Raw genomic sequence first — 25,439 nt, forward strand, 5'->3', positions numbered from 1 at the left:
CACGGAGAAAAGAAAAGACAAAAGTTATTTCAAATGAATGTATTTAACAGAACAGATAGCAAACAGTAGCACTTAGAACCAACACAGTTAAGAGGAGACTGTGATTCAGATGACAAACTCCATAAAGGTTTAGACAAAAAGTTGTATTGTGGTTGAGAAAATGACAACAAAAGTTTGGAGTTAACAACATACTGTATTTGTGTTTCTTGAGCCATTTGGTAAAGTAGCACAGAGTAAACTTTATTTTATGACAATAACAGTGAAACTCTACAGTGCCAAGAGTGAATATACACAAGAATTTATATATTATCTTGATGTGATCATGAAGGCATACATTTTTTAGTTTGACAAACATTCTACTATACAGCCTTGTCTTGTATGGAAAGTTACATGTGGATAGTTTTCTCTCAAAGTGTTTAAACAAAGATTACATAAATGAAATCAATGCACTTTGAAAAGTTTTCAGATGAATGAAAAAAAGCTTAATTTATTCTTTAATTCTTAGAAAGCATTTTCACTGAAATACTGCAACTTTTGGCATATGTTTTCTAAAAGACAGTAGAACTGGCTCGTTGCAAGGGAAATGGTCTGTTCTGTGTCTGTATCAGTAAATTGTTATTTATAATAGTTCCAACTCTTCACTGCCATGTATTGTAACCTCTGGGTGCTCGACCAATGAAAGAGTCCTGCTCGGACAAAATAACAAAAAAGATTATCTGTTGTTACAGCCTTAATGTCACATCAACACAAACTCAATGCAATAGGAAAAAGCACAGAGACAAATTACAGAGCAACAAAAAGAACACAACCATGTGTACTGTCAATAAAAGTGTGCCCTTTATTGGCATTCAATAGCATTGGCATCCAAACAGCAATATTAAAGATAGACAAACAGACCGTGGAACACAAAGGGTCCAGTTACGTCTGACGCCTCAGCTCTGTGGTGTGTTGATGACTGTCCCTCTTTAGAGATAAGTCATGAACATGCAGACAGACAGGCAGACTGCCCACTCTAAAGCACACAGCTCTCATTACAGTCAGTGGTGCTGCCAGCTGATCTCCTCTTCAGTTCCCTGCCCTCTGCTTGGTGGTGGGGGTGAGGGTGGTTCCCCTGTGACCGGTGCCCTGGCTCCTGCAGCTTGACATCATCCAACCCCTGACTCCTCTCTGACTCCACTTGGAGGTAGGCGCGGACGCGGTGATGCTGCGCCACGGTGCCGCTGAAGTCAATGACGCGACACTCGTACGTGCCCTCGTCTGACGGCTTGACGCTGGAGAGACGGAGCTTGTGGGAGATGTTGCTGCCAGCCACTTTTACCACCTAACGGGGACAAAAGATGATGTAGCCTTATGGTAGACTTAAATGAAATGTTCTAAATCATTGTTTTTATTAACTTTATTGGCATTAAGAGTCAATGAAACATCCATAAATGGAAATATACAGATGGGTGACAATTTAAAGGAAAAACCAACACAAAGCTGCTAGTCTCTGGAACCCTCTCCATTCTCCCATAAGCATTCAACTGATTCACTCTATTTGCATACTCATTAAACCATTCAATGTCCACGTGTGTCCCGTATGAAAGCATCTGTGTTTTCCATGTTTCTCCACTCATTCATTCAGATTTTTTGTTTGTCACCTGTCTGTATCTTCTCTCTGTATCTATTTTTGGTGTGCTAGTTCAGTTGATGCTAGATCAAACTTACACTAATTTTGGTGGCATCTTTGGACGTTTCCTCCAGGGGTACAACCTGCACAGAAATAAGGATGATGCATGAGAAACACAACGTTGATCAAGGCTGCACTTTTCTAAAAATATCTTATGCTTAAAATGTCTAATTTCATTGACGTACAACAGCAAAACATTGGAGCGGACAAACATGTTTGATGTTGTCTGCACTGTTTCTTAGCAAAACTTAGCTTCCCTGGATTGCTGATCTGTTGTACCATTTTCTCTGGTGGTTGAGCTTTATGCATATGTGTGTGTGTGCATGCTCATACATGCGTGTTCAAATGTGTGTATGAGCACACACTGTACAGCATCAACCACGTAAGCCTCTGAGCAGGATTGTGTGTGTGAATGTGTATGCAGAGGCACAGAGGTATTCTTTTGGGCATAGGTATGAATTATGCATGGAGCAGACAGAGATTTTGAAAATCTATTTCTTTCTCAGTGCCAATTATAGTGTCTAGAGGCACAACAGGGGAGCCTGAGTTCCCCCATGATGGGAGAGAGTCAACCTGTTCCCCTAGTGCTGGCAAATGCTAATCAGCAATTATCCCTTCGTTTCCATGCCAGAGGGTTTCTGCCATGGCTAATATTGCTTTTCCCTCCGCCTGATATATAGTAAGCTTTAGGTTCAGTCCGAGCAGTTCTGTCCGAATAAATTGAACTGCAAAAAGTGAAAAAGGTAAACTGAAAATGAACTTTGTAATTCTACTTAACAGATAAAAAATGAAAGGATTAACCTTGATTAAAAAAAATATGGGTTGCTAAATAAAAAATACCACACAACCTTTAGTTCAGTCAGGACCACTTTTGTCAAAATATCTTATATTCCAAGCAGAATTTTACATTTGGCGGTATGGCTCTGTTCTGGGACCTCCTTGTCCTTCAGCGTGCCTACGTGGAAAACCTTAAGGCAGGGAGTGCACACCTCCCTGCCCTTCCATGTGCATACATGGAAAAGTTTAAGACAAGGAGAGCGGCAGCAGAGACCCCCCAGGGTACAGAACAGAGCAAGCATCAATGGCAATCAGAAAATGACATTGATTAATTAGAAACAACATAAAAAGGAGGAGCTGGGGTGGAGGTGGGTGCAAAAAGGCTTGTAGAGGAGCAGCAGAGATAGGCAGGCAGGCTAAAGCAGCTTAAATAAGGCGCCACGTAGATGTTTGCCAATTGGATGCTTGAGGAAATCAGGTGAGCTGTCAGCTGACTGTGTATGGTATCCAATGGGAAGCTTAGAGGAATCAGCTGATGTATGTTTATGACTAGCTATGATCGTATGATATAGCTGTAACTGAAAGCTAGCCTGACTTCGTGCCCTGCCTGAACTAACGCTATGCTCAATTAGGATAAAAACAGATATAGATTTTTTAAAACATGGACAGTACAAAAAGAACATGTTGACTATTCACATATGAAACATTTAAGTTCGACAGTTACTTGTTGGTCTTGGAATTATGTAATAATGATACATAGATAATATTATTTGTGTTTTTATTTTTGTTTTGTCTATGTGTTAGTGGATGTCTTGCTATATTTGTGATCTATGGTATACAGCTTTGCAATCTAAGAGGAATGAGCCAAATGTTTGGAATGAAAAAAACTAGCTCACCATAATAACAATACAATTTTATTCATTTCCCTGGCAACTGGGGTAGAAGTATCCTTGTTGGGACTCACTGCACATACATTAAGAACAACAACAAAAACCAGTTTTCCCTCTCAGCTTACATTATTAGTGATCTGTGCAGGCTTCTCTTGCCAATCTCTGTGGTCCTTGATGTACCACCACTGGATCTCCAGGGAGTAGGAGGGAGAGCCCGCCCCACGGAAGGAGCAAGCCATCTCTACATCCTCACCGCTCTGTGTCGTGATGTCGTGTGGCACCTCTGTAAAGAGAGCTGCAAGAGAGAAAAAAAAGAATAACAGAAAGGTTTAGAGAATATTATGGGCTTAAGACATCCCCAAAACTACAGAAACACAAATCCTCAAGATTCTTATTTCTCAGTGACAATATTTCGCTGACGACGTTGCTATATCACACACAAAAACTGTGACACAACGGTATAAGGTGTTGGTAGGAAAAAGGAAGGGAAAAAAGGAAGAAATGAGAGACTCCACTCAACAAACCAGCAGTAGCCTAGTTGTTGGATGAAACTGTTGCTAAGGTTACTCGGTGGCCATTTTTGGGTATAATCCATCATGCGTAATCAATTATGTGCAGCATGTACAGTTCTGTGCTGTTCACTCTTTTGTAAATTTCTCTGAATACTGTAGCTCCTTCACAATTTGAATAAGATTTTGTTTTTGTTTCAAACGAAGTTTGAAGACTGCAGAATATGAACCAATTTAAAAGTGTCAGGAACATTATATAATCCTTCTGTCGATGGTGCAGCAGTCCATACTAATTTGGAATTGAAGGATCATTGCATTTCAATCCCACATGTATAAGACCAACCACCTACACAGAGGACATAATTTTCTGTGTATCGGCATCTTGTAATGGTCAGTAATTCAACATAACAGCACATTTTCCATCACAGATCATCTGACTCAGCAGTATGTGTGTGGGGGTACACTTTATAATCTTTTTAGTCTATAGATGCTTCAAAATGAAGACATCAACTGGACTAAATGCACCTTTCTCTTTAAAAACACACTGAGCTTTCTTAAAACACATTATAAAAAAACCCATAGACAAATCTGCACCCATGAATGAGATTGTTATTAAATTAAGGGACAACTTTTCATTCCTCATCTCACAGAGACAAATTGAGCCATTTGGTGAAGTTACAAAATTACAAATTTAACTTGTCCATCAAGGTGATATGAGTGGTGACTTCATATTAAATAAAAATGACATATTTATGTTATTACAGCTATTAGAAATTACTACAATACTAAATAAAGCTGGAATAGTATCAGCCTTAACCCAAACACCAGTCAGAAATAGAAACACCAATACAATCAATACAAACACCACGATAAGGTTACATATGATTAACTTTGATCTCTTTATCAGTAGGAGTAATGCTGTGCAGGCAATATTAATACAGAACTGGTCATTCTAATTAATATACTGGATAGTGAAAGTATAATGCCCATAAACTATATGAGGAGATGTGTGCATTGATTAAATGTAAATGTACAGTACCATACTGCATTGTGCCTTGTTTTCAAACACACCAATTACACACTTCATCCTCAACTCACTCATTACTTTCTCTCTCATTCTCACTAATTGCATTGATTTATATGAGCGCATTCAAAAAATATTACAGGAATGAGCTGAACAAACATTTTTTTTCTGTTGTGGGCGTTTAATCTGGAAAAACATGAGTTCTGTCTTTCTTTCTTTTGGTATTTAGTATTTTATTTGATGTTCCAACCAAAAATCCCCCCTAACACATCAGCAACCTCCTAAAAACTCCCACTGATTCAAACCCAACATATATATAAATACATTTTATAAAATTCTTAAAACTCATTAACGGCACACATTATCTAGTTGATCTAGGGATTTGAAATATGAGTCTAACTCTTTATTGAAACAGTGAAAAGTTTCATGTACAGCCCATCATCATACAGCAAGTGTGATAAGAGAATAAACTGTCTGTTCTAACTACAGGTAATATTTTACCTCTCATCTACAGAACCATCCTCTTTCAGAGAAACCCTGCAAAAGACACACAGAGTATATTTAGAGCAGGTGAGCCAGAGAAAAGTCAGTCACCGTATCTGTAATTGGCATTCACCCGGCCTTGTTCAAAACTGATCTGGTGGTGAACAGGGAGATGTAAGGAAAAAGGCTGAGAATAGAAGGATGGTTGGTCGCAAGGGCTTTGGTGTCGTTTGACTGACTGGGCCCTCAGGAGTCGTGCCCTTGATGCACTGCTGCTTGCGGTCAGGCAATCGCCTCATTTGTCAGGAGGACACTTACTGTAGGGATGGCGCCAGACTGGGGCCAAGAAGAGTAGAGGAGGAGGAAAGAGAGGAAAAGAGAGAAAAGAAGAACAAGGGCAGAGGTGAACTGAGGTGAGTGTGCTGAGAAGAAAGATGAGAAAGAGAGATGGAAACGTGATAGGAAACCCTGAGGGAGGAGACACTGAATCCGCACATACATTGTTAGTAAAGGAATGACATATGGAAAGGTTTGCACACAGAGCTGCATGTAAAAGTGAACTGATGGAGCCTGTATGTTTATAGTCAGTGAACCTGGCCCCTGTAGATGTATAGCAGTTCAGTGTTGTATTCATGACACTGTTGTCCAGCATACTACTTAACAATACCTATTAGCTGCAATCAAACAGTTGTTTGTTCTCATTTTGCAATGTGTTTTTAATTTCATAAAGCAAAATGTTCACTGCCAGTGTTCCTTTTAGCTTATATTTTTGGAATATTTATACCTGGAAATATTTAACATGAATATTTGTCAGGCAAAAAGAGAAAAAAGCTTTGCACACAGCATTTACTTCAGTTAATGCGCTGCCAGCTGCAGCTATATTCACAGACCAAAGTTACTTAAGGACTAACACAGATTAGAAATAAACACATTTACTGCAGATACCTGGCAAGCTACTGAGTCATCTATTTAAAGCCACAACAGTATTCAAAATCTCTCCATATGTAGGATTTAAGTCCTGGGAATGTATCCATAATTATGCAAGGTGTTAAATATGTGGAGTATGTGTTTTGATGGCAACATGAAGGTCCATTATGTAAGAGCATACAGCACTTAATGGTAAAAAAAAAAAAAAAAAACAACACATTGTAGCCACTTGAGAATAACTTTGTCTTGCTCCCCTGTCTGTAATGCAAATTCTCTTGAGATTGAAAAATAACAGATGAGATAAAGATACAACTCAGTCTATCTCTCCAGTCCTGTTACACCTGTCTTAAAACATGAGTCCCTCTTATGATGCTGACAGATACAAGGACAGAGAACATACTTACTTCCTCAGGCTCATATGGAACAGAGAAAGCACAAATCTCAGATCTGTCAGCTATAAGCATGTGAGTGTGCTATACAACACATGGCCTGAAGCTATAACCTATAAAAACACATGGCCTAAAGCTATGTCATGTGACTTTTTTGCTGTGATCAAAGTACAGCTTTGTGTGTGTGAGTGTGAACAGCTTCACTTCGGAAACTTCCTGATCAAGATGGCGCGATGTTGTTTACAAGCTCCAGAAAAAGCAATACAATATAGAGTTCGATCTATAAGTCAGCCAGGCCGATATTGCCAGATATTAGCATACTGCAGATATATCAGTATTGATCTATATCTTGACCGATAAGTAATAAACAATTGCACTACAGAAATGCAAAACTAGGTTTGAGCTAATTTAGAAACTGAAACTTAGTTTGTCCACTAAAGAGCACTGACAGATTCTTTGGCCCGTGTATCGGTCCGTGTATGTTTTGGTCATTGGATTTTCCTTTCAGAAACGGGTATTAAAAAACAGAAAACGAGTGGTTATTTGATTTTCGTTTTAAAATACAAAAATTAAAATTGAAATACAAGGCGTTTTTCTTTTTCATGGTCAAAAAGGGATGAGCGAAATTTAAAAAATTATTCGATTTTCATTTTCTATTTCATATAACAAAAAATAAAATCACTAGAAAACAGAAACGGAAAAAAGGCCTGTTTTTTCATATTCTGAGACCGGATGTTGTCATTTACAGGACCGTGCTGTTTAGAAGAAACAGTAGGCTAGTAGACTGCGGTCAATCCAGCCGTGAGTCCGATCTCCGTGGTCAAATCAGCCGCACTTAAATTTAGAGTGTACAAGTATTCTCAGCATTATGGTAAATGCGGAGAAACAGCGTATTTACTTCCGGTTTTCAAAATAAAGGTATTTAGAACAGTAAGCTATAATTAAAATATGTTACATTAATATTATATATTTGACCATATTTGAGGTACTGTAAAAACATATTGCTCAGTGTTTCCTGGCTACCGATGGTATATTTGACTTTTATACATATGAGACTACAAACATACTTAATATCAAGCATTTTTACTGTACCAATTTGGAGAAATTGAAGAATAAAAGTCCCATATTTATACTTCCAGAGTCCATATTTTCTTATATTTTTGAGCTACTGTAAAAACACTTTGCTCAATAATTCCTGGCTATGGGTAAAGCATTTTCATTATACTTCAATAATGCTGCAGTAATCATGACAAAATTTCACACAAATGTTAAATAACATTTAATATAAACACTAAACACAAAATCCTACACAGTTCTAATTTGTTGACTTTTCAAACAAAATGCAATGCCAGTCCACATTCTTCTTATTTTGTAGGTAAAAGGGAAAAATAATTAGTTTTAACTTCAAAACACCATTGTACCTACTGTCTCTTCCTCACATATTATTTTTTATATTATTCAGTGTGACAGCTGTTGCAGGTGGTTCCACATACAGTTTACATTTTTACAGTAGCTCAAATATAAGAAAATATGGAATCTGGAAGTATAAATATGGGACTTTTATTCTTCAATTTCTCCACATTAGTATAGTAAAAATGCTTGATATTAAGTATACTTGTAGTCTTGGATGTGTAGAAGTCAAATATATCATCCATAGCCAGGAATTATTGAGCAAAGTGTTTTTACAGTAGCTCAAATATATGAAAATACCACTTGGAGGTACAAATATGGACTTTTATTGTTGAATTTCTCTAAATTGGTACAGTAAAACTGCTTGATATTAAGTGTGTTTGTAGTCTCATATGTGTAAAAGTCAAATATACCATCAGTAGCCAGGAAACACTGAGCAATATGTTTTTACAGTACCTCAAATATGGTCAAATATGCAATCTCTGGAGGCATAAATATGAGACTTTTATTTTGGCATTTCTCCATGCTGGTGCAGTAAAGATACTTGATATATAGTGTTTTTTTATTCATCAGGGGCGCATGAAACACTTTAATGTAACATGTTTTATTTTAAATGTAGGTTTTGAATTATAGCTTACTGTTCTAAATACCTTTATTTTGAAAACCGGAAGTAAATACGCTGTTTCTCCGCATTTACCATAATGCTGAGAATACTTGTACACTCGAAATTTAAGTGTGGCTGATTTGACCACGGAGATCGGACTCACGGCTGGATTGACCGCAGTCTACTAGTCTACCGTTTCTTCTACACAGCACCGTCCTGTAAATGACAACATCCGGTCTCAGAATATGAAAAAACAGGCCTTTTTTCCGTTTCTGTTTTCTAGTGATTTTATTTTTTGTTATATATTTTGTTTAAATTTCGCTCATCCCTTTCTGACCATGAAAAAGAAAAACGCCTTGTATTTCAATTTTAATTTTTGTATTTTAAAACGAAAATCAAATAACCACTCGTTTTCTGTTTTTTAATATCCGTTTCTGAAAGGAAAATCCAATGACCAAAAGATACACGGACCATACACGGACCATTCTTTCAACTGTAAAATGTTCCAAAAGGCTCAGCTTTTAAAATAAAACAATGTTGAAGATTGTTAATGCTATGTGTTTATATTTAAAAAAGGCCCATATAATATTATCCTATTTTTTGAACTCCCCAATATTGATGACTCAAAAATCCAGTGTATCACTGCACTTTGTTAAAAAGAACCAGGCTCAAACACAAAAAGGTATTGATTTCAATTGTGGTCACTTTCACACATATTCCATCTTTCCATTTTTTGTAACGTGCCACATATGCAAAGATAGAGGATGAAAGGGAAGATTGACTTCATCCTTTGTTACATACAGTTGAATCAAGTTTAATCATCTGGATGCGCATAACGGTAGAGACATTTTACAAGTAGGTCTTATTAGGATTTCTTGTTTGATTCTTCTACTGTGTGCCAATAGGTGAAACAAATAAAAAGCTGTCTTACAGATTTATTTTCGTTATAAACTGTCAAACTGTCACTACATACAAGACAGATATGAAAACAGAAAAACAGATTGACAGATACATAACAAGATATCTGGAACTGTTTTAAAATATCTATGTAGCTCTGTGTAACGCAAAAGGAGACAAAAACATTCAGTGCTTCTGCACAATTTCTTGTGATTTTCTGCACAGTCAGAGGTAATATTCAGGTATAATTTCCTGTTTTCCCGGTTTTCCATGCCATTGTAGACTGTAATCACAGCTGGCATAATGATGCACATCCATCTGATGATGTAGGTCTTTCTTGATGGCAGGATAATCTTTCAGGATAAAAAAAAGCAACCAGATCTGAACTGAAATCTAAGAGATTCAGAAATAACATCTGAGAAAAAGTTCTGATGATTATTACAAAGTTAGAAGATCCAGAGATTAAAATGTAATCAGACTTGGGGTGCCCTGGTAGCTCACTTGATAGAGCTGGTCAGACCTGTCCTTGCTACAGCGGCCATGGGTTTGAGCCCTTTGTGACCCTTTGCTGTCATCCCCTCTGTCTGTCCTTTTTCTGTCTATCTTCAGACAGAAAGGTAAAGGTTAAGGTAAAATGTGGATTTGATGCCTTTGTGTCTTGAAACATATCCAGAGAAAAGGCATTTTCTTTACAGTTTTATGCCAAGGATATGGCTTTCTATAACAATATTAACCTTATGTTTGAAAAAGCACTTTCTAAGAGTGCTTTAAAAATTCTTTCTCCTCTTCAGTCATGTTCTTTTCATTTCTTAAATATGTCCTTCTTCTATACATCTTATTATTCTAGACTGGCACTGGCTGATGAAGAGCACAGAGGGTATGACAAAACTTATCACAATGCCTTGAAATAATGTGTTTTGAACATATGGCGCCACAGCTGAAGCCTAGAATAGCAGAGAACTTCACTGCACATAAAATATATGAGCAAAACAACAGAGGGTGGCATTTCAATTGTCTGAGTTTTCTTAGTATTCGATGCAGGAGCTGGCACTTTTTTCATCCTCAAGATACAGTATCAACAGCTAGCGGCAGAGCACAGACAGCAGCATCTGTCACTTTGAACAGGCTGTGTTCCTGCAGACAAAGGGATGTTTATGGGACAGAGTAAAAAACATAAAGGATTGAGGAGTGAGCACAAAAAGGATGATATGGGAAAAAAAATTAAAAATACAATCTTAAATCAACATTATGTAACTTTTCGACCTTAAAATAACAGCTTTAAAGTCATTTTGGTCATGCTACAGTGACATGCTGCATCTTCTATCGATATAGCTAATGGCATAAGGAGAGAGGAGGCTGGAGGCAGACGGCGAGCTGGCCTTCTTGCTGTTGGACTAGTCAGTAATATTAGCTGGGTTGCTACGTCTTGTGTTGTTGCACTTGCTTGATGTGTTAGCAACGTTGTCGATTCACTAGTTTTTGATCATAAGTAATGTAATCATAATAGATGCATGTGTACAGCTGTCCCTAGTATATATAGACAGTGACAGTGATATTGCAACTGGGGGCGCCAAATCACAACAAATACTGAATCTTAAATAGTGTTGATTTAATTGAAAGTAAAGTAATGCTGAAATTAGAGCTTATTACTTGACCAATAGGTAATTAATAAATTATAACTCCATGAATTAACCATTCGCTAAACCTCTTCCTTAAACAGTAATTGTTCAGTCAACAATAACTAGTCACAGTATGGTGCAACATAAGGTGGAAACTAGCTAGCTTAATGCCTACTACAGCCCAAGCAGTACTGAATTTCTGATCACTGACATCAATTTTAAAAATCTGATAACAACATTATCAGATCATTATCATTATTTTTTTTTGTGTGTGCAATAGTTTCATAAACCTAGGGTTACTGTCTACACATGATAACTAGGAGGGCACTCAGAGTAAAGACCTCTGTGAACGTGCCTAATGTTAACAAAAGTGAAGAACGATTTGTGTATCTTCCCTGTGATTCGGATCCATTTCAAAACGTAATGGGTTCTAGGCCAATGCTACACCCTTCCACCAAGTTTTAATGAAAATCTGGACAGCAGTTTTTCCGTAATCCTGTTGACAGACAAACAAACAAACGCCAGGGAAAACATAACCTCCTTGGTGGAGGTCATAACTATCTCAATGCTGATTCCTGAGATTTGTTTTTGGTACCAACATACCAATTTGGACATTTTACAGTTGGAAAATAAACATGAGAGCTCTCTGGTGGACAAACTATAGGCTAATGGTAATGGCAAATAAAACTTGGTTTAACATTTCTGTGCTGCAATTTCTTGTTACTGGCAGAAACTGATACTTATATATTTGCAGTAAGGCCCGGTCCACGCTGCCTGCGTCTACAGTGCGTGTCGAAACATGTTTTTTATTTCTGCATCCATGTTAACAGATTAGAGCAGCAGTTCCTTGCAAAAATAAATGGGTCTGTTATAGTCATAGTCCTAATAATCTGTAATAGTCATATCAACATTATACCAGCTACATATACAGCTTTCACTACAGTTTCAATGTCTGTATCTGAAGAATGTCACAAACATGAAAAAAATATTTCAATGTATTTTTTAAACACCTCCTGTATCTGTTTAAGATTAATAACTCTCTTGCGTTTATGTGGACAGAACCATTCATATTTTAACAAGACTTTTATTGTACTGTATTTATTAAAAGCAAACTCAGTATAGAAAGCACTGTTTATGCATCCTAAGTGAACCAACTGTGTCTAACTCTACTACCTACAGTTTAACCTAACCCAGCATTACTTCCAACAATATCTCATTTTTATAATAAAAAAATAATGTTAATTTCATCCAAATACAATTGACGGTTTTCTACATCTGAGTGAAATCCAGGATCCGTTGTTGTTTAAAGTTTTCCAGTTGAAAATCTGCCACCATTATCAGTGTAAACTGCATGTGTGCTAATTAAAATTTGATAGTGATTTCACACTGTTTATGTAATTGTTTGTAAAAAAAAAACCTTTCTACTTTTACAAATTTAGGAAAACCTTTACTACAACTCAACACCAAAATATATTACAAAGTAGAACTGGTGAAGAATTACTGAAGCTAGCTGAGACTCCACAACCATTTACAACCACAGTGAATGAAGTCAAAGTCAAGTCAAGGAGAGAGTTGCACGGGGAGTCCTCAAATACACTCTACATCTACAGCTAGAGTAGGACAGACTTATAGCTGCAAGGTAATTCCTGCGCTTTCCCATTTCCCCAGCCAGCCAATAAGACCCCAATTCTGCAAACACAAGATTTTTCTCAATTTTCCACCTCTTTCTTCCTCGTTTAAATCCTTAGCTCTTTCTCTCTCTCCTGCTGTCTCTCTCTCCAGCCTAGTAACATCTCCCACAAATCTCTTCCTCTTGTTGTTTAAAACCCACTACATTTTTTCCACCATGTTCTATTGCCCTTTCATGCTTATTTTCTACCTATTAGAGGTTCCTTCTACCTTTTTTTTCTACTCAAGCGTCTTCTGTACTCTCACCTTCCTTCCTCCTTTAATTCAGTTCCCCTCCATACTTTCTCCTCCTCTCTGTGCCTCTCTCGCTGAGTGGGCAGTCTATGTCTGTTGGCTCTCTGGTGCCTGGCATAAAGAGATGCTTCCAACTCTCAGAGTAACTCACTACATTTCCTGGCGCTTTTCCCACTGGCTCTGGCAGGTGTTCAGCATCCTGGGAGACTTACCCTGTGTGTGTGTGTGTGTGTGTGTCTCACTGTGTGTGGTGCCCTGTGGCTTGTTGTCAGCATACAGTGTATGTGTGTGTGTGTGTGTGTGTGTGTAAATGTAACTGTGGGGATTTGAAAAGCATGTTAGGTGCAATGTGTAACTTTTTCCTGACACAAATGGTGCTGCTGTGCGTTTTTGTTGCATGTTTGTATGCAAGCTGTAATGCACAGGATGTCTGCAAAACTGCAGACTCCTACTTTATTTCTTTTAGTACAGAGATCAAATGTAACTATAAAATGTAAATGCTCCTTGAATCCTTTATATAATTAACTTCACTGATTTGTTTGCAGTGAAGGGAAAACAGCTTTATTACCAGACCAAAAGACATAAAGTTTAAATAAAAAGACATTCTTGTGAGATGTTTCTATGCAAAAAGTATACTCCATCTGTAGTATGCCACACTCGGCAAAATACTGGTCAAAATTGTTAGTGATTAACTACAGGTATTAGGGGTTGTACATGTTAATTGAAGATAATTGCAGACTGCACATCTGCAAATCCTCAGTGGGTCCGATGTTGGACACAAGGATCAATGCAATAAATTGGTCAAAACAGTTTGACCAAGCTCGAAAGGGCAAAGGTCCAACCATTATATGAGGCTTAAAGATGTACAATCAAACCCCATAATGCCCTATGGTATATTACAGTCTACAATGACCGCATGGCCTGTCAGTGCCTGCTTGTGAATGTTACAATATACTTCCTTCATTTTTTCTTTTCACTAATGGTTTCTTCACTTGTCCATTAAAAAGATCCACTAAGGTTTTTTGTGGAACTTATGGACAATCAAACTTTCTGTCATAGTTTCTGTCTCTAATGTACTTCATCACTTTTATTGCTTTTTAAAACTTGTCAGAATGTTTCACTACCTTGCTCATGCTGTAGGGCAGAGAAGAAAGATAACAGATTTTTCTTTTATTGTTTTTAATTGATAGTGACAGCTGTAGAGGGACAGGAAAGGGGGTAGAGAAAGAGGGGATGACATGCTGCAAATGGCAACAAGTCAGATTTAAACCAATGCTGCTGCAGAAAGGACTCAGCCTTGTTACATGGGGAGATTAGATTTTTTTTAACAGAAAATATGTGTCAATCTGTGTGTGATCTATGTAAAATAGGAATCTGTGAATGTATCTGTTAAAAACACACACAAAAAAAAAAATACTGAAAATTAGATTTCACACTCACTTGCAGTTATTCCACTTTCATCTTTTGACTCTCTATTGCCTTGGGGAATTTTCTGAGCTGCAGTAGGAACTCCTTTATAGTAAACCACAGTGATGAGCATCATCTAACACCAGGAAACATTACCTTTGGGAGGGTGGGGACATAAACTCCAGGTGAGGAGCAATTCTAACCAAAATTAAGAGCATTAATTATATGGAAAATGTCTCTGTATTGGTGCATTCTGATTGATGAAAGGGTAAAGAAAATGAAGGTAGATCCTAAATTCTGTGCAGAGGATGTTAAAGGGACAGGTGCCCAAAGGGAGATTCTTGCAAATAATTAAATAAATATATATTTAAATGTATACCTGGAATGACTACTAGATGACAATTAATGATACATGCAAAGAAATTAAGTTTATTTCAGTAAATTTTTCTCAATGTTAACCAGCCCAACTCTTACCCAGCCGTCTGACATTCTCACTTGCACAAGCTCAGTTTAATACTGCTGACAAAGCTGCACTTCCCATGGCTGCCATTCCATATTCATCTCTCACCACCTCTTTACAGAAGGCATATTTATTCAGTAATAACGACCAATAAGATGTTGATATGATATCATGAGGCTTTGGAGACATTATGCATTTTAGCCACAACTCTAAAACGCCACATTGAATAGTGCTAAATAGTTCAAGCCATCCATATAGTGCATCAGTTACAATATCAAATGAAAATGTATACTTCTACTTTGTTTGGCCACACACCTGGTGTCTGCCTCAAAGTAACTCATCACACAGACTCATGCTGACTGCTAAGTGGCCACACAATGGTTGCAGCTGCAGCAGAAAACCAGGAGGGAGGGAGGGTAGAGAGCATCCCCATGCAGCAATCTCCCAACCTGATAATTTAATTCAATCAATATATCTGCTCAGCAGGATGTGTTAAAACCTGGATTCATATATTTATTTTTTTAGAACCACCCCAGAAAAAGGGCAGATTCTCTCTAGGTCAAAAATCAGGTGCTTAAGACTCCTTTGAGGTCTATGTGCCAGCTGTATCTGATGTACTCTTAGGTGATATGGTTGAGGTTTTATCACAAAATCACTGTTTTGAATATATCACAACATGGAAAATATAGGCTAAATCAAATATAAAGTAGGGCTGTCCTCGTAGAGCCCAGTAAACTGTTAGTTGACGAGAAGAGTCTTAGTCGACGCACTTTTATTAGATGAATATTTGCAGAAAAACATAGACAGCGTTTTAGTTTTCTCTTGTAACACAGCACTGCTGCACCGGATAACTGCTCATGAACTGCTGCCACTATCTAAGTTGGCGGTCCCATCCGCTGACTGTACCTGGACTGCAAGCTCAAAATTACCTGGGGAGGTTTGTTTACACCACAGGCTTTGGACTGCCGGGGAGTGGGGCCAGAAGCTTAGCCATGGTGGTGCAACGCAGCCAGGGTGATACCAGAACCGACACAGCATCTGACAGCATCAGAGGTCCAAACACATGTTCAGGTGGAGGAGGGAGAAGAGGAATGGTGTGAAGGGAAAGGGATGAGTTTGTAGCAAGTCCTGCTCCTCCTCCTCCTCTCGGCTTTATCGATCTGACAGTTGTCAAATTGCCTTTCAGTTTGCTATGCAGGTGCCCTCTTCAACCTGCCTGTGAAACACGACTTGTTGACAAACAGACTGTCTCCTGGTGAGTGCTGTGCCGACGTCAGGCCCTGACAAGCCTGCTCAGCAGATGTCCAACTGTTTCCTGACTTTAATCACAGTAGCGTCACCAAAAATCAATCCCATAACCTTGGTAGAATGCTAAATCAACACAAAAGCCGACTCCACTGGTACATTTTCACGGCTCCAGACAGGCAGAGAAAAGAGTGGTAATAAGAAGTACTTCTGACGTGAATATTGACTTCCAGGAAAATCTCAAACACACTGGGTTGTCTCATTTATAATCCTATATAGCTGGCACTTAAATACTTTGCTTGACTTGGCCTTTTCTAAGTATAGATTTTCATAAAGGCAGTACTGTCAGAACCGCCTTCTAATAGAGGCAGGGGACCCTTGTTTGAAGACGCAAGTACAGTACATGCATTTCTTTAAATGGTCCTCCTTGGCATTTTTAACTATTGCTCAGAGAGCAATGATAGAAATGAGGCCATGAGAACACAGAGTGCGCTGCTTGCTATCCACCAAAGACTCATTAAAAATGAAACGACGAGAGAAAATAATGAAAGAAAGCAATGTGATGAAGGACATAAATATATAAACAAATGTACACTGCTCAAACCCAAAAGAGACCACTCTTAAATATTTTCTTTCCCGGAAAAATGAGTGATAAATCCAGCTTGAGTGCCAGTGTGAGGTGAATCCATCGATCCTCACTCTCTCTCCCTCCCTGCTATGGAGGGAGCTCGAGCTGTTTGAGGATGACTAAATTACAGAGGGCTTATTAGCATGGACGAGAAGCAAGTGTGACACCCGTATCTTTGCCTGTCCATGTGTGTGTACTTGTGTGTGAGCGAGAGGGTGAGAGAGAGAGAAGCTTGCAGGGGAAGCTTGTCTCCAAGCCTGCAAGCTTGTTTTTCTTTGTCAAACCATTAAAAGGATAAGGCTGGTGTTACTCCATACTTTGCTTATTCTCGACATATTGCATGAAAAGACCAAGACCAACAATGTGCTAGTCCATCTCTCAACACTTTCCTCAATTACAATTGTATACTCAAACATGTGCAAATGGTGCATTCTGGGGAATGCTTTAAGCTGTGGATTTATATACACTGTGCTAGTTGAGTATATATAGCAACAGGTGTACCTCGGTGTGACTTAAAATAAACTACAGTGCTTCTATTCATTGTAATGAAATGTCACCTATTGCAACAGTGTCGCTTATTAAGGTGTTTTAAATAGGGGTGGGAATCTTTTGGCACCTCATGATTCGATTCCATTACGATTCAGAGGTCAACGATTCGATTCTAAACCGATTATCGATGCATCTCGATGCAACAATTTTTTAATGTACATTTTCATGTGTGATTTTAAAATATATATATATATATACATCTGAGTTTGCTACTCAGAGTTTGCTAATCACTTCCTACTACTTTTGTGATATTCATTAAAGACAATCAACAAATTAATTACTATATTTTATTAGATAAAAAGCTTTTCTTGTCACAAATATGACTTTCTATGAACAAAGCAGCTTGCATTTTAACACAATAACGATACATATAAAAAAAGATTTTTCTTTTCTTTCTAATCTTTCTTTTCTATGTCATTGAAGAAAAAGCTGCTCTTAGTCAATTATAAGAATAAGACTTCAAACACAAAACGACAGAATATGGTCTTAAATCCATGGCAATAAATTTCGCAATGGATTTAGTAATCCGTTTGGCCCTATCTGAGTTCTGTGGCAGCTGTGCCACTGCCTGCTCAATTGTCCTCTGGCTGCCATCAGGAACGGGTCGCTTTTCCCCCAACTCTGAGTGGTGTCGAGAAATGTGGTTTCGCAGATTGGTTGTATTTTCCAAAGTACTTAATTTGACTTCTACACACCTTACACACAGTGTAGGTCTTGTCCATCTTCCCATCGACCTCATAGAACCCAAAATGCTGCCATATCGCAGCTTTTAAAGAAGCTGGTGCAGGCCGTATAGGTTTGTCGCTCGCAGCAATTTTGACGCCACTAAACTTTGGATGTAAAAAACTCGCACATGTGTTTGGTGCGCATGCGTGTTGGCAGAGAACCGGCAGGCAGAAAGGAGAGTTTTCTGTAGCGCTCTGCAGCAGGCGAACAGAATGTTGCAGCACGCAAACTAATTTAATTTTTAAAATTCTGATTATTAACTTATCTGCATCGAGACGGAATCGTTCTAGAGAGAATCACGATGCATCGAAGAATCGATTATTTTTCCCACCCCTAGTTTTAAATAATTTTTGGACCCTAAAGCTGTCACTTATTTGAACTACAGTTGGAACCTGAGAAAGCAAGCAAGAAAAAGAATAGTAAATATGATTTCTAATTATCTGTAATCCGGGGAGCTGCACTGTCCATCAACTTGCTGACTTAAAATGCAACTGTCATACATTAAAGTTAGTTACTCAAGCAAGGCAGTGGAGACACTGCAAATGATTTAACTTGGGAAAATGTACTTGTACACTTAGGCCAAAAGCAACCAGGACAGGAAAACAGCACTGGCAGGGTTTAAAGAATACGCTGATGTTGTAGGAGAAAATACACATAATGGAAGAATGTATGTAACACATGCTTGCATTAGCATGCATGAAATCAGGTAATTTGATAATGTTGGGACATTCCTTACAGTCTACTTTTGACTGAAGAATAAGACATTCATTTGGTAGCTGGAATTCTTGTAGAAAATCCTTTTCTAGGTTAAGTGTAAACATTTTTCGCCTGAAAAGTTGCCACCTTAAGGGGACAGCTAGTAAAATCAGGGTCATTAACTCAATGCTTTCATTTGAGTTACATCCGTAGGGCACTGAAGAAAGGAAATGATTTATTTAGAAGAAAAATCAGACACAGTAAATACACAGGCATAATAAAAACAGCTTAACATCGTAACTTCCATCAAGGTGGATGTAAATAGCCTGTGAACAAAATCCCTGTGGGAAGAGGTATTTCACTAACTTGATGAATGCCTTTAATAATCAGGGAAGCCCCAAGGGAACGATGGATGAAACAACAAGCAGCTCCTGTAATAAAGAGACCTACTGCAGACATTTATCTTGATCTTAAAAAGCCTTAATCCTGCATGCAGATAACCAACTAGAGGAAGAAGTTATGTTTGGTTCGTGACTATGGGGAAAAACCTTCAGGGGTTACAGCACAGGCTTAGAGGCTGTAGATTTCATTCAAGACTAATAAAAAGATATTTTTTAGCAGTCAGATTAAGTCCGTTTTATTAAGTTATTCTTATTAACAACACAATGTTAATGGAGTTTTCTACACCACGTACACTCAAAGATGAGTCAAATGTTATAAATGTGAATGTTATTGTCACCCTGCATTAGTGTGCCAAGATATTTCTGTATAGCACAGTTACAGTACAAGTGACAACCTATAACCACATGTGGAAAAGAAACACACTTATACTGATAAACAAAAATAAGTAGTCTGGGAATTTGCCATAAAGTCAATAATACTGTATTTGGTTCAGAGTCAGCAGCGGGGCAAACAGACAGGAGCCTCCTTGGGGAAATAATTGCTTGCTGCGAGACCTTCAGCCTCCATTCAAGGTGGAAGGTAAAATTATGAAATAAGAATGGATCCGGTAATCAAGCAAGCAGCTGTCTGCCTGTTGCCACCGATACCCCGGGCCTGTAGAGTGAATTTTTCATAGCCCTTGGGACACAAGACTCAGAGGCTATTTCTACGTTTCCTCCCAGTGTGTGGCAACACAAAGTAGCATGTGTTGTTGACAACACATACTGGTGCTCTGGGCCACTTTCAAGAATGCACAATGTACTCCATCTGGACTCCCCAGGGAGGAACAACAACAGTATGTTCTGTTCGAGTGTTGCCCTTGAGACCCTTTAGGTGATGGTGTGTATGTTTTCATGAGCTGGGACAGCTGAGAGACCAAGTTCCTTAGAGCTCTCTCTTAGACATGATCTGTCCAATCTGCAGTGATTCAAAGAACTTAACTAGAAGTTGAATTAAAGTAGAAGCAGTTTCCCCTTGGTTGAATTAGTATTGTAAATTAAAGTAGGATTGTAAGGTTATGAACAGTAATCTTAAAATATTTCAATAGAAGTGAGTCTGAGTGACTGGTTGGTGGTGTGTTCTATGATAGATAAATACCTTTGGCTTTTGAAAAGGTTGGACAAAACAAGCTATTTGGAAACAACACCTTGAGCTCAGAGAAAATGTGTGTGCATTTTACTGACCAAATTATCAATCAATTACTGGAGGAAACAGTTGGCAGATCAATAATGAAAACATCGTTAGTTGCAGCCTTTAGTAGCTATTATTTTTTTTTATTAGTAAATAGTCAAGAATGAGCATTTGGTTCTTTTACATATTAGCGTTTTGTCTGTATTATTATTGGATAAACCTTACAACTAGGTGGACATTTCAAGATAATCACCAATGAATAAGACCCATGTCTTAAGAAATGGTCATTTTATTATTGATTTCACAGAAAGATCAGCGGAACATTGTTTTAACCAGGGGTCATGACAAGCGTAACTACTTCACACCGGAGATAACTGCGTCACCAGAGGAAGCTGCTGTCCCTTCAAGATGCGAAATGTTAATATCCCCTCCTGTCTCCAGTATCCCCTCGAGGTGAGCATTGTTTCAACCATCCTTTCACTCTTCTGCTCTCTCCTACCGAGCCTCCGCCAGCACCTTCCATTGTGACAGCATGACTGTACAATCTGTTGCCCCTCTCGCACAGTCAGAGCTCCATTAAATTGAAAGCCAATGCAAACTGTCTGGGCTGGCCGTCCTCATTAAGAGGACACCAAGCAGAGGACTGGCAGAGGATCCCAGACACTTTGGAAGCCTAATGAATTGGTACACGCCCCCACACTGTGAAAGTGGTACGCTCACAATGGATAACAGGATGAATGCTGCCAATGAGCACTAACGTTGCCATGTAGGGTCCAGAATGTGGCATCATCACTTTATACGTCTAGATCTAAAAGAATGAAAAGCCCACACATGCACAAACAAAGCTCTCTCTTAGCTTCTTCTGTCTCCACTGTCGAGACTCGCACCCCAAGAGCGAATGGCCGGTGAGAGTCTGACACATATGGCCCACAATGAGGTCGAGGTACTGATCCATATAAGAACATACAATTTTGCGTTGTGTGCGATTCAATCTACACTTCAGCTGAAGTGGAAACTGGGGTGCAGGGGCTGACCGGGCCCCAGCCCGATGCACTTATCTGAAACAAATGAGTCAGGGCTGAATCTAACAAGCACTCTCCAGAACAGTGCATCCAGCCTCTCTGCTCTACATGACGGCTCAGCTCCCCTCTGCTTGGGCAATTTATCAAAGAGCCGATTGAAGAAAAAAATATATAAATAACTATCCAGAGGATTACTTAACCACAAAGGATACCACAACTCTCTTTTCTGGTGCCGAAGCTGCAGTTGTTCAAAAGGGAAAATAGAAGGCTTTTATTTTGTTTTTCTGGATCAAGTTTAAAAAACCTGAACAGAGGAGTTTTCATTCTTGTTAAGGCTCCACACCCTAAGGCATTTCTTCTTTATGGCCAATCTGTGACATGGAGTGGGAAAGAGAACACAACGATTATAGCCAATTTTAATTAACTCCCTTTGGGAGAAATGCTACTAATTGATTTTTTAACCTGTCCGAGGCAGTCAATCCATTTGGAACCGCTGCACTCTGCATTCATTTATAGTGATCGAGCTAAAGCTAACTTGCTAAGCGGAGAGGGCTCAAGGGACAACTGGTGAGACACTGTGATGAAGTGGTTATCACACAGTTTAATTAGATAACAGTAAATCTATGTCTGCTGGAGAAAGGTAAGGCTGCTAGAAGGTAGAAATGTCAATTATCTTCAAAAGAGCTGACACTGATAAAAATAAGAGAATTTCATTGCAAAAGGAGGGATTCTACATTTGAAAACATAGTACTGACTGGGAATTAAAGGACTAACGGAAAATAATTAAGTTGTTTCAGAAGCTGTCTGAACACTATACCTAGTCATAGAAAAACATATTTGAGGATGCCATCACCTATAGCATAAAACTGTGGGAAGAAATACTGTATACTCAAAAGAATATTTGGAGTCATAATAAGTGGATTCAGAAAAAGTCTAAGAAACATCAACATAAAGCAAAGAAATTCACTATATCGGCAATCGGTGAATATTCCTCCACTAAAATCAGTATCGGTCTGAAAAATCCCATATTGAGATCAGGCTCTAGTTTTTCAGTTTCATCTGACTAATCATAGCAAACAAATTCCTAGAAGAAGTCAGGTTAAGTAGTATTTGGTCAAGTACCAACCCAAGAGGAGTACTGAACAATTATAAACTGACCCTCTGCTTCTGTTCCAACCAGAAGCACCCAGCTGTGAATTTAGAATGTGCTGAAGGTGCTACAGTACAGTAACAGGGCATCCCAAGGCTTCACCCACCTCCATAAAAAGCCGTGCACAGTTCAGCACAGATCCCCTCTCTCCTTTGGGTGCCTACAGGAGCTGTAATTTGTCTCAAGCGCACTGAAGGTACAAACCCTAGGCTTTTCTTGTTTTGGTTTTTATGGTTCACATTGGCTTCTATTATCTTCAAAGTCAACTCAACCTGGGCTGTAATCTGGTAAAATGCACCGTGCGACTACAATTAGTCGATTTATTGGTTTATTGTAATCAATTAAATTAACCAGATTCAGAAAAAAAGGGCCAAATCTTTTGATTTCAGCTGTGAATACTTTCTGGTTTATTGCATCCTCTACAACAGTAAATTGCGTATCTTTGAGTTGAGGACAAAAGAGACATTTGAGGACGTCACCTTGGGCTTTGGGAAACAGCGATCAACATTTTTCACCATTTTATAGACCAAACAACTTATCTGTTAAACCAGAAAATGGTCACCAGATTTGTAAATATTTTACTGTACTATACGTAATGATGTATAATTACACATACATTGCCCAGAGATAATATTTGTGCTGCTGCTAAGTGTCGTAAAAATCCAAAATGTGTTTAGTGTGAAAGATAGTATTTCAAGATGCCTGTAGCCTTGCCATCTAAGGCACATACAATCCCAATATATCATGATTTTCTTTTGAGGAGGGCTTATGTTGCATGTTATCACCCTTGCTCTTCCCTCAGGTTTCCTGCCTGCCGGTCTCCACTATCTGTCACTACTGCAAATCATGAATGAAAAGCATTTATCTTTCCTATTATTAGATTATAAGATTCAGAGAGCTTCAGCTAACAGAGAAGAGAGTTTGCACCAGAACATGTTGGTGGTTAAAATCCCTGGTGTGGCTGGGTTGAAAGTTAACTCGAATCAGAGACATAAATGATATATGACTAGCTTTCTAGTGTGATCTTATGTGTACAGTATGCAAAGCTGGGGCAAACCGTTTTCTTTTAACTTAGCATTATACCCAAAAATCTCTCTTACTGTACATTTCTCAGGATGAGTGCCAAGGCAGGAAACCAGTGTAGCTGACACAAAGCTTATTCTATCCTCAGGTACAACCTCCTCAACTCAAACAGGTAAACCAAGAGCTATTTTCCATCCTGATCTCACTAACAATATATATATATATATATATGTTTCCTCTGATATAGTATTATCTCCATGGGAACATTAATATTTTGCGCTGACATTTAAGCCGTAGTGTTCAAACTAATTCTAAATCTCTTTGAATGTGGAGGAGGTATGAGACTCGTGCAGCCCAGCTCTTAATAACTTATTAAAAGTGATCTGTCACATTCAATCAGATCAAAATGCCCCACCAACTTGCACTATATATCCAACCACTTTTGTGCAGACAGATGATATTTAAAAGTTTAATTGAATCCCCACAACCGCTTAAACCACTTAAAAACAAACAGAAAAACAAAAACAACACATCCAGATCAAGAACAATCAGTGTCCACTGAGCCCCACCCAGTCACTCCTCATGAGTGAATATTATCACACTGGGAGCTTCTTCTTACAATCAAGCTCCCACCAACAAACAGAGGCATAAAACAACTTACCATTTCCAGAGATGTGATTATCCACCTCTCCTTGTCCGACGCTGAGAGCCGCGTTAAGTTGAATATAAAGTCCCGCATACTGTAAAATCCCTATTATCACTCCAAAGGCTCCCATTGCTTCAGCCGGTAATTCAAGCAGTTGTATGAAATTGTCACATTAGGTGGAGAGCATCGATAAAATATCCCCACCGGCGCTGAGCAGCTCTCACAGACATAAAGCTTGGAGCTGGAGGGGGGAGACGCTGCTGCTCCGCTCGGCTCTGCGGGAGGGGATGATGCGGCCAGCAGCAGCGGAGGGAGAAGCAGCGTTGAGACAGGTGCAACGGCTCTCACTGAGAGTCAATTAGGCGGAGGGATCTCGCAGAGGCGGTAGAGTCGGTTAAAGTTTAATTGCAGCATTACATACACTCCTGGAAGTAAATGCTCCCAGCCAAGAAACAGTTACCTTTGAGCAGACCGGGCTGGCTGTTAACTCCTGTTTCAAGTCTTTATGCTAAGCTAAGCTAACCAGCTACTGGTGTCAGCATTGCCATTCAAGTGTGAGAGTATAGTATCCATCTCCTCAACTAACTTTTAGCAATAACCTGAAACAGCATATTTCCCAAAATGTTAATATTTTAACTATTCCTTTAAATAGGTCAATTAAGTCTCAAATAGGAACATAAAAAGAATGTTACGCAATCTAATGCAGGAGCAGCTGAAAGAAAATCTGCAATGTCAGAGCCAATAAATGAGCATTATGGGTTGTCCCATATTGGCATGTAGATGGGTTTTCAACCTCCTAATGGTCACAGAAATGGACATTTATCCTTGCCTTTTAATGGTCATTGTGTGAAGGCTTACGTATAGTGCCGTTAGAACAGAGTATAAAACAAGAGTGGGGACGCTTAGATCTGGGAGTGACTCCACAGTCCTCAAAATCCAAATCCATTAATATGTAGGTGTTTTTAAATCCACCTTCACATGATAGAGGTGGGTGGATATGAGTCTGTGTTGAGCTGTCCAGGACTGACAGACCAAACACGTTCTGTGCTCAGTGAAAAGACAAGTGGCCTTTAGCCAGTGTTCTTTCTTTCCCGGTCTGACAGCCTGAAGATTCACATCATAGCTGAAGGACAATAGTCTCATATTGGAGACATGAAGAAAATTTTCTGCTGTCTCCTTGTCTCTCTGGTAAAG

The 25,439-nt window shown here is 38.8% G+C and overlaps 1 protein-coding gene across 1 annotated transcript; it reads right to left on the reverse strand.

Annotated features, from left to right (window-relative positions):
• Positions 1 to 24: 24 nt before the first annotated feature.
• On the reverse strand, positions 25 to 24,568 carry vstm2l (V-set and transmembrane domain containing 2 like). The gene is made up of 4 exons (XM_051415720.1): positions 24,261 to 24,568; positions 3,462 to 3,631; positions 1,708 to 1,752; positions 25 to 1,321 (listed from the first exon to the last, which is right to left on the reverse strand). The coding sequence occupies exons 1-4, from the start codon at positions 24,373 to 24,375 to the stop codon at positions 1,013 to 1,015; spliced, it is 639 nt and encodes a 212-aa protein (XP_051271680.1). The 5' UTR covers positions 24,376 to 24,568; the 3' UTR covers positions 25 to 1,012.
• Positions 24,569 to 25,439: the final 871 nt, after the last annotated feature.

Source organism: Dicentrarchus labrax, unplaced genomic scaffold (assembly GCF_905237075.1).
Source record: "Dicentrarchus labrax unplaced genomic scaffold, dlabrax2021, whole genome shotgun sequence".
NCBI lineage: Eukaryota > Metazoa > Chordata > Actinopteri > Moronidae > Dicentrarchus > Dicentrarchus labrax.

Excerpts from the sequence above, each read along its gene's own strand:
- vstm2l (XM_051415720.1), bottom strand. The coding sequence starts at position 24,375 with ATGGGAGCCTTTGGAGTGATAATAGGGATTTTACAGTATGCGGGACTT. Across the intron at positions 3,632-24,260 it reads TAATCACATCTCTGGAAATG|CTCTCTTTACAGAGGTGCCA; the intron begins GTAAGTTGTTTT and ends TCTCTCTTGCAG. Across the intron at positions 1,322-1,707 it reads AAGATGCCACCAAAATTAGT|GTGGTAAAAGTGGCTGGCAG; the intron begins GTAAGTTTGATC and ends TGTCCCCGTTAG.